Source organism: Apium graveolens, unplaced genomic scaffold (assembly GCF_009905375.1).
Source record: "Apium graveolens cultivar Ventura unplaced genomic scaffold, ASM990537v1 ctg548, whole genome shotgun sequence".
NCBI lineage: Eukaryota > Viridiplantae > Streptophyta > Magnoliopsida > Apiales > Apiaceae > Apium > Apium graveolens.
Window position 1 is genome coordinate 49674 of NW_027418988.1, and position 10668 is coordinate 60341.

The window sequence follows — 10668 nt, forward strand, 5'->3', positions numbered from 1 at the left end:
TTAAAAATTTGACCGTAAATAAGTACAATCACTAATAATCTTAAGATAATACTACATATTAAAAATAATTTTTTTTAAATATATATATATATACATATGTGTGTGTGTGTTTTTTTCAAAAGAGAACCTTTTATATATATAACCGTAAAAAACCTTGATTCTATTATAAAATTTCATCAAATTTATTCCTAATGTAGAATAATAATTATATATTTATATATAATTAAAAATTTAACAACTGAAATTTGAAAAAAAAAAATTTAAATTTGATTCTATTGTGAAAAAATATTGGATAATTGTGATTTTATTGTGATTTTACTACAAAACCATTTTAAACAAATTCATCAAATTACAATAATTTTTAAATAAAAAAATTGTGCAATTTCATCATTAATTTTGTAATTAAAATTTGTAACTATATATGATGAAAAATGAAATAAATTATGTATTTATATTCTTTAAATAATGGTTTATCTCTGTATAAAAAGTACTTCATGTATTGGCATCCCTATATATACAAGTTTCAAAGAAAGTTTACGTATTTTTCTATTTTAATTCAAATAATTATATATTTAATTATTTTTGATTCATTCAGAAGTAATTTAAATTAGACTTATATTTTCTAAATATAAAACATGAAATTTAAAAATTTACAAACTTTTTCTACTGCGTATGTTTGCATACGACTAGTAGGACAATAAGATTATTTTTTTAATAAAAGATGAATAGTATTAAATAACAAAATATAAAATTGCTCCATGAGAATTGAAAGAAAGTGACATAAGTATAATTTTACTGGTTCTGGGGAAATTTAGAAGTCCACTAGTCCAACACTTGTTCAGAAAAAATCCAATCATCCAGATGATTAATATTTGAATCAAACAATCTGAATGGAGGAAAAAATAATGGTTTAGTTCATATTCACTCGTTAACAAACAGGGCATTATTTAAAAAGACTAGCACATTTTTCTGATGGGGGAAAAACCATTGCCGTGCTAAACCAAAACATTAGTTTGAGTCGTGTCTTGATTCTTGCCAAGATAAACACAGACATACACACATGGAGTTACTTTCAACAAGACATCTCATATCCGCTCCTATGAAACAAGTTTATTCGACAACCCGTTTTCATGTAAGAAGAAGAACGAGAACCCGTGTTTCTCCATGTCGTCCTCTTATTTATTCCAAATACTCTGATTATCAAGGTACTTGATTCCTTCTTCTTTTTTTCTTTTGTTTCACAATTTTATAATCATTTTCGAAATATTTGAATTAATAATACCTTTGAATTGGCTACAGTAGACCCGTTTGATTTATGTTGCCGATATAGAACTAGATATAGGCTCAGTTTTGGGATTGCAAAAAAAGTTCTGTTATAACTGTTTGGCAACATTTTTAATATGGATATGTTTTGATGTTAAAAAATAAAATAATAATAATATTTTTGGTGAGGTTTGATGCTGAAATAGTAGCTTTTTCAAAAGCATAAGGGGCTGTTTTTTCAAACATCAGCTTTTGGGCCAAAATCAATTTTTAGAAAACGAGTTTTTAAATTTTATCAAACAGTTTTTTAACTGACTTTTCAGCCTCTTGTTGCTGTCTGCAATGGCATGCCAAGCACACCCGTAATCTTGTGGTAGCTTATTTGCTCAAAACGAGGACTCCTGTTCAATTATTCTTGAATAGTTTCGGGTACGGGTTATGTTTGTTTCGTGGTATTAAGTACCGGATTGGACGATAATGGAGGTATTCATTTTATTTAATCAAATAGATTTAAAGGAAGAAGATATTATTGTCAATTTATGAGTTGGGAAATCTAGGGAACCAAAAAATGTTCCCGAAAAATTCTTCTAAATGATATAGTAAAATGAAAGTTTTGATTTATGTGAATGTATCTCATTTATTATTTTTACAACTAATCAAAGCAAGACACATGGAATTTCGGAAGTTTATTGTTGGGAATTTTTTTGTGTTTTATATTAAATTGCCCACCGAACTCGTTAAAATGTATCAAGTAGCTACTCAATCTACCGAACTCGTTAAAATGTATCAAGTAGCTACTCAATCTCCACGACGACTCATTTAAACCACTAAAATACTAGTATATATCACTCCGTTAGATTTTTTAAATTTTTTTAACGGAAAACGTTAACTTTAAAAGTTTGTAGTCGTATATTTTTATTAAACTGCCAGACACATGAAATTGAGATAAACAACGAGAGTCCTAATTGAAAAGACATATTCTTTTCATCTCTCTATTGAATTTTACTCAAATTAATACTGCAATTGCAGACCACCCAACTTTTATTTTACTCGTGAAGATAACGATTATTTTAGGACTAATTAAACAGATATACAGATGAGAGAGAGACACTCAAGTTTGATGATAAACTATAATAATCAAATAAATACACGGCAAACCCAGCACTTCTGTTAAAAAAATTTAAAAAATCTAACGGAGTGATATATACTAGTATTTTAGTGGTTTAAATGAGTCGCCGTGAAGATTAAGTAGCAACTTGATACATTTTAACGAGTTCGGTGGGCAATTTGATATAAAACCCAAATCTTTTTTGGGTTTTAGCATTACAAACAAACGTGAGATTGGAGTATTTAAAATACCAATATCTAATGATTATAGTGATGAAATTATAGGGAAAGAACATAGCCTACAATATGTAAGGTGTACATGAGATAGGACTATTTAATTGATAGTCTCTCTTTTCACCGCACCTCGCCCATCAGAGGTCCAAGATGCAACTCCAAATTTGATTCAAACATTTAAATAGCACAATATTGGTGTCTCTATGGAAAGTTCTGAAGTAACAATAATTAAGTGTTAGAACATTACAATAGTGATGAGTTTTGCTGATAAGTGATAAGTGTAACTAAGACGAGTGTGAGATAAGTCCGGAATTGGCCAAGTATAAGAGCAAGTCCAACAATGTCCTAGTAAATGCCTTATAAATATAATAAAATATTGTGTCCTAGTGATTTAAGACAAATTTGTTGTACATCAACTCCAAGAACAATATGCCTTATATTTGTGCCTTATTACTAAAATAATAATATATTTTAATTATAATGAGGAGGGAAAATAAATGATTGTTAGGTCCCAATTTGTTTGTAGAAGGGGGGGTTGAATGCAAACAATACCGTTTAATCGAATAAAATGCGGAATAAAATTGTGAAACAAAATTCAAGTTAAATAAAACTTTTATTAAACTTGAAAGGTGTTACAACTACGGTATCGGTTACAAGGGATTAATCTCAAATCAATTATTACAAATTTAGAATAAATTCGACATGAACTTTTTCTATTTTTGTAATTAAAAGATCAAATGCTAAATGCGATTTGAGATTAAGTTCTAGGGATTTTAATCCGCTAGATTGATACACAAGAACAAGATAAGTATTTCTAGTTGATTGGATTTAACTTTACAATTTAGAAATTGATCTTGAAGTTGCAGATGAGATGTAATATTTTTCTGCTCCTTTTTCTTTTTGTTCTTGAGTATGTTCTGTTTGATTGCTTTTTGTGAGTTTTTTTGAATTGGATGCTTCTGCTTCTTTTAATCAACACAACCGAGATTAATGAACTGGTATGACAATCCTTTGTCCAATAAGACTTTCGGTGTGACAATCTTTAGAGCTAGCAAGACAATTAAAATGAACTAGCAAGACTTTCGGTATGACAATCAATTGTCATACCGATTGTCATAGTAGTACAAATGAAATTGTCTTACTGAATTAATAAGTGATTTTAATCTAAATAATAATTCCATCAAGACAGTCAACTGAATTAGCATGACTTTCGGTATGACTATCAATTGTCATACCGATTGTCATACTAGTACAATTAGTTGTCTTTTTAGAATTAAAACAGATTTTAACCAATTAAAATTCTGTAAATCCTTAATATTAATTCTAAATTAATTAATCAATTTAATTCAATTAATCAATAAATTAATCCTTGCAGATATAATTTATTTTCTTAATTAAATTATATGACTTAATTAATTAATAGAGAATTAATACTAACCCTGAGCAGCATCCATTCTTCTGACAATCTTCTGAAAGTCACTGAGACTTATGAATCAATTCCGCCACTTCAATGCTGACACTCGATGTACTGTCTGGTTCATGAGTGACTAACTTTGGTGACGTTTCTTCATGTCTTGACTTTGATATTCTGATTGAATCCTTGTAATAAATGATACCTTGACGAGATCTCTGTCACTTGATTAAATCCACGATCTTGATTTATATCACTGAGGCATGATCAAATTCTTGAATTTCTTCCAGTGAATCTTCAAGTTTGCAGATGAACAATGTTTCTTTATTCTTTGACAGATGTTACTTTGTGAGATCTCTTTGATGATTAATCCACTATTTACTTATTACATTTTTATTTGAGTTGAGTTAAATACTCGAATAAACGAGTAGGCTATGACATATGCCTTTCAATGATGAGAGGAGAGAGATGTGTAAAATGGGAGAAAAATAATTTTTAAATTGAAATAAATGAGATAGGGCATGCTTAGTGGTGCCTTAAAAATGAGGCACATGATGAATGTCCTAGTGTTTTAAGTCACCACTAGGACATTGTTGGAGCACTCTTTTGTTTAAAATGACTCAAATTTTAACTTAGGACAAGTTTTTAGGGCACTCTTGGACTTGCTCTAACTTCTAGCTTTGAGCGCTTATATTAATATGTAAAAATTAACATTTTTTTGTGAGTAGAAATTTGTTTAGATGGACTACAGTAGGTATTTTTAGGTAGATGGATCAATTGTATAGATTAGTGAAGTGCCACTGCCACTGTGCCAGTCCTTTCTCTAAGTATTATGAAATGTCTTGGAATGTATACGCCATTAATGAGTTTACCCGTCCAAAATACTCAGTTTTATATGTCAGTGTTTTACCAGTAGTATTTGCTACCTACATATGCCACCTTCTATCAGCCTTGTAGTTTAGATTTTTATGTCTATTTTCTCACCATTTGTTATTGATCAAGGTTTTGCTTTTAGATTTCCAGAGTTATGCAAAACCTTCTCGTCTTCTCTCAGCAACAGAAGCAAATACTTGCACCGAATTCTCGCTAGAAAAGTTGGTCAAATCACTTAATGTAGGCCAATCCGAGACCTTGTACAAAGTTGAGCTACGAACGAGCAATTTGTATGGATCTGGTCTTACGGACATAAATTCTGGTATACAGCTTTGTGTGATAGATGAAAATGGTAATTCTATCTTGCAGAGGTTACCTGCAACTTCAAGTAGGGAACATATGCAATCAGACAATGAGGTTGTCTCTGATGCACTCCATTTTCAAAGAGGTTCTGTTGACGTGTTCGCCTTCGAGGGACCTAAACTTCAGAATATTACAGCAATCTGGATCAGCCCTGAATCAGGTCACTCTCTTGTTAAATGTAGAATTTCAATATTACAGAAGCCTAAATGCATTCTATCAAAGTGGCAATATCGGTTTAGCTTTTGTTAGATTATTAAAAGTTATATGACATCAGTATATACAGTTTAAAAGAATCTTACTGGCTGTTTCGTTGCATGAGCCTATTATCCTTTTTTATCTTTTCTTTTTGTTAAATAAGAGCCATTTATCCTTGGTTTCTGGTTTTAACATTGATATATTAGAGCTTATTTCATGTATCAGGTCAGTGGAGACTAGGTGGTGCAAGTTTAAGTATTATTTGTCAGCCAAAATTATTGTCAGAAGATAGAAGAAAATCAGACAACTCATTTGTTGGTTTTCGCTACGATTTCATAACAGAGGATATCCAGCTGGGTGAGGGAAGTTGCAACTCAATGACGGAACTTAAACCTTGCTCGGTGACGGAGTTTTCTGGGGATGACTTTACATCGCTAAGTGAAAGCCTCTTGCAGTCATCTTCGGAGAAGACTCCTAATGTATCAAATGAGGAAAGCATGAGAGAATACGAAGATCTTAAAAACACTTTGCTTCTTTATGATACATTGTTTATCTTTGCTGGTTCAGGAATCATATACTTGTCCTCAGAAGAAAGTGCTGCATTTGCGTTCCTAACAGGCGGAATTAGTGGTTTCTTATACCTATTATTTCTCCAAAGGTCCGTCGATCAATTGCCAGCTCCAGAGCTGAATAAAACCGAAAAAGTGGGTTTCAAAAAATTGGGAAGTGTAATGGGTACAGTATCTATCTTAGCATTGGGGTTATCATTCGCTGCAGTTACCTTAAGATTAGGCTCAGAAAATAGGGCCATTTTAGTAACACCAAAAGACCTTGTCTTTGGAATGATGGGGTTTCTCACATGCAAAGTTGCTGTTCTTTTGGCTGCCTTCAAACCCATGTCGTCGAGTCAGAGGGAGATACAATGATGCAGCTAAGAGTTATATGCACATTGCATAATACCGTATATAGTGTACATACATTATGCATATACATTATACATATACATATAGTGTACATACATTATGCATATACATATACATGTAGATAGTTGCAAACTTGCATAAGTTGCATGCATAGACACTCTCTGTATACATTGATACGTAGATTGTGCTGCAACCGATACCCAGTTCTGTACAACATGCACAAGGCTAAACCCTTTTTTTCAAAAAAATAGTTACTAATGCCAGAAACTGACATCATCTAATGAGTTGTATATTGTTTAACCTTTAACTTCAATCTGCTTCATTTCGGTTTCTACAGTGAAATCTTTTGTTGGTGAATTTGACACAGTGTGATGGTTGTAGTGTGATTTGAGGAGGATTCGGTAGTAATTGTGATGTAAGATTACCTATCAGTCTTTAACATCTCAAGAAATTGTTTATATAGTTAATAGACCAAAAAATTCCGAAAAAAACATATGTTCAAGGACCTAAGCTTTTTCTAGAACAGAACAATTCATTTTGTAATCTTCTGGTTCGTAATTGCAAACTCAAGTCCACGCCATTTAATATTGAATTCCAACTAAGGGATCTCTGAATCCAATTTTATTTACTAGCAAAGAAGATATATGATAAACCGTTCCGTTCCAGCAAAAGAATGTTATACAGTTAAGTCTTCCTTTTGATGTTTCCTGATACGATATATTTCCTATAATGACTGAATTTGAATGATATTTATCCTATGAAGTGTATGAAGTAAACTTCACTAGCAAAAATGTGTATGCAGCCAAAACCAAAATTAGGCAGGCTGTCGTCTAGGACACAAGTAAGAAGGTAAAGATGCTCTAACAGCAGATATCTTCCTGCCTGGCATAGGCAGCTTAACTTGACTATAATAAACGATAAGTAGAAGGCATACTAGTACAACAAATAAAATGAGAGGAGACGAAATTATCATAGTATTCCCCAAGCTTAAAACACCAATGGCAGAATTTGTACTACTCTGCCACAAGTGTTTACCTTCCATTAGCCCTGCTCCTAACGTCCACGAAATGTTCCCAGGACCAAAAATTATCTCTCTGTCAGCAACGCAAAGAGCATCCTCAACAAGTGATGCCAAATATGGCACTTTGAAACAATACTGCTCGGCAGAGCTATTCGATCCTGTCCATGATTTTTCACACAACTGCTGACCTTTTTCCCAGATCTTTGTCAAGTTTGCTCTTGGGCTTAAATTCAACATAGTGTTAACAGCATAAAACCCAGATAAAGCATGAAAACGTACACTTGAGCGGTTACTGCCCTCCGGATATAGTATGTCTTTGCCTGCAAAATTCTTATTTAGAATCTACTCCTACCAAATTCAAAACATAATGATGCAATATTTGGGATCAATATAATAGGCTTTGGAAACCCATTTATTAGAATATTCTAAAACAGGTTAAAAAATATTATTAGTTTTATGTTGGCAAGGAAAGTAGAATATTATGTAGGAGTTCAATCGTCTAATTCACTAGTTTTTTCTTATCTTTGAGATTAATATATCGTTGTTTTATGGATATCTATTAAGAGAGATTTCTGCCCTAACCCTAAACCAGCTCCCCACCCCAGGCCCCATCCCCTATCACACAATATATAAAAAATTAAGTGTTCTATGAAAAAATATTATACAAAGACAAAATGATAAATATCATGTCTAACCTATTGCAAAGACTTGGTACTTAAACTATATTCCCTTTTCCAGAGACGCTTCAACATTAACTTGTGTAGGTAATCTTTTAAATGTAGCTTCTTAACATATATATGCCCTGATATATCTCTGTCCTTTATTTTTAGTGTTTAAAAAGCATCTCCATTTATAAGAGTAGAGTTAAGGTCTGCCTAGTGTACTAGTATGTGCATCTTAACCCCCCCCCCCCAGCCCTACTTCCAAGAGGAGACATCCAGGTATGTTATAAGATGTAATAACATGTAGCAGGAGCATTAAGATCATGAAAACTGTAATGAAGATATTCTACATGCTCCAATTTATCATCACAGAAAAACAAAGATTAAACTGCACGTCAAAAACAGAATCATCTTTGTGCGAGCGTATATTGCATAGTAGATTTTGGACACCAATACCCTAAAGTTAAAATCAACATCTTCGTTTAGCACTTTAAGACCATCAATGTTTACACCTATAAGTATATAATTTGGAAGCACACTGTAGGTATAGTTATGTAACAAGAAAATTCCTTTCGTAGGTGATAAGAAATTTATATATACCAGACAAGCTTTTATAAGAAATGAAATGAACTAAGTGGACAATTGAGAAAGTCAATGATAATCAACAAATTTAAATGAGATATTGAACTCACCGTTAGTAATAGACAAGCTACAGATCGAACCATTATCTAAGTGTGACCAATCTGAATTGCTAGAATTAACAGCAACGGCTCTGGAAAGACCTTTGCACTTCTCCCAATTAGGATCTCCTACTAAAACAATGGAGTGGGCATCATTTTCTCTAGATAAAGTGCTCAACTCTTTCACATCATTAATTTTTTTCCCAAAGCAACCACCACAAGTATAGTTCTTAACAAAAGCAGAACTCAAACAAGGGTGACTGACTCTAAAGGTGCCAAGAGTGCCTTCTTTACGTGCCTGTGTATGACTGAGCATAGCAACAGTCCTATCAAACCCTTCATTCAAACCAAAAGCAGGTAACGAGTATGCCAATATCCAATGCTCAACTAAACCAATTCTCGCCCTTAAAACATTCTCATTTTCCCTCGGATCATCTATCTCTGTCACCACTTGCAATGATGAACCTCCTAAATCAAGAAGGCCAAGACTAGGCAATCTTGATAAATTCCCGAAAATCCCCATCTGATAATTTAATGCAACCCAACCATAGTGAGCTTCTTCTTTCCCACTCAACACCCTAATCCAACTTTCCCTAAACATAAAACCATGTCCTTTCACCACCTCCTCCACATCCTTCAAAATCTTTTTCGCATCATCATCTAACAACCTCCTCAATCCAGCAGTAGCTAAAACAAATATCGGAGTCTCTCCATGTCTTTCCAAAGGCACCCATAATTCCGCCAACCTAATCAAAGGCTTCAACGCTTCACTTACTCCCGAAAAATTCCCCAAAAATTTATCCAAACCAGGCTCAGTCTGCACACAATGATAAAAACAACCACCTTTCTGACTATAACCTTCATCAATCTTCACCAAATCATCCGGATAAGAATGCACTAAAATCGGCAAATCAGAATCACTCAAATAACCCCCTTTTCGCCACTCGTAAACATTCACTCTTGTACCACTACTTCCACAATCCAATACAACAGTAAAAAATGCAGTCTTTGACATATAATACACAAAAAACACACAAATTAACATAATCACAAGAAGGGCTACCCCAAATTTCAATACTTTTCGACTACCAATCACTCCATTGATCTCAAGTTTCGATTTTGAAGGCGAATTTGGATCCATAATTCCATATAATCACATAAAACCCATCTCAATTATATATAAATTTGAGTCAAATTTCAAGATTTAAAGAGACAAATAGCTAAGCATCACTTATCCAACATAAAAGATGCACATGTGTATACTTACATAGCATGTATGTATAAACAGTGTTGGAGAATTAGGAGAGTGTACTTACTGTGTGTTGAAACACTTCCATTACATGTCTTTATTGCTGTATGTACAGATCAGTTTGATGTTTGGAGAGATGCATCATAAATTTCACTATCTAACACTTAAAACTGTTATAGTTAGGTAAGAAAGAAAATAATTTAATGTAATATGCTCATGTTATAATTAAATAACATAATTAATAATGAGCTAAAACTAGCATTAGCAAGTGATATTTTTCCTTATCTATAATTATACTTAACAAGAACTTAGCGTCGGAGTGATACATATTTTACGGTATAATAGACTCACATGTAGATATTATACCTAACATGTGTTTAGTGTTGAAGATACTGTTACAATTTAGGATTTTTAATACTCTTTATTTTAATTTATTGTGTTGTTGTTTGACATAAATTTTCACTCAATAATCATAAAATCTCCTTCTGTGAGATTCGAACCTGTGACCAGAGGCTTTAACCAACTGCGCCAACCCATGCGGGCTGTACAGTGATTATTTTATATATAATAAGATTGTGGGATTTTTTGAAAAATAACCAAAACTAAAAATATTTTTGCAAAAAATGTTATCGTCTTTAAAAAAAAATCAACAATTCTTTTCTATTTGCAAAAATACTACTTTTCAGT

At 32.5% G+C, this 10668-nt stretch overlaps 2 protein-coding genes across 2 annotated transcripts; one reads left to right on the top strand and one right to left on the bottom strand.

Moving 5' to 3' along the window:
• The first annotated feature begins 892 nt into the window (after positions 1–892).
• On the top strand, positions 893–6690 carry LOC141702679 (uncharacterized). Its single transcript, XM_074506309.1, has 3 exons — positions 893–1205; positions 5031–5411; positions 5672–6690. The coding sequence occupies exons 1-3, from the start codon at positions 1061–1063 to the stop codon at positions 6370–6372; spliced, it is 1227 nt and encodes a 408-aa protein (XP_074362410.1). The 5' UTR covers positions 893–1060; the 3' UTR covers positions 6373–6690.
• A 409-nt stretch (positions 6691–7099) lies between these two features.
• On the bottom strand, positions 7100–10174 carry LOC141702678 (putative apyrase 7). Its single transcript, XM_074506308.1, has 2 exons — positions 8745–10174; positions 7100–7710 (listed from the first exon to the last, which is right to left on the bottom strand). The coding sequence occupies exons 1-2, from the start codon at positions 9871–9873 to the stop codon at positions 7184–7186; spliced, it is 1656 nt and encodes a 551-aa protein (XP_074362409.1). The 5' UTR covers positions 9874–10174; the 3' UTR covers positions 7100–7183.
• Positions 10175–10668: the final 494 nt, after the last annotated feature.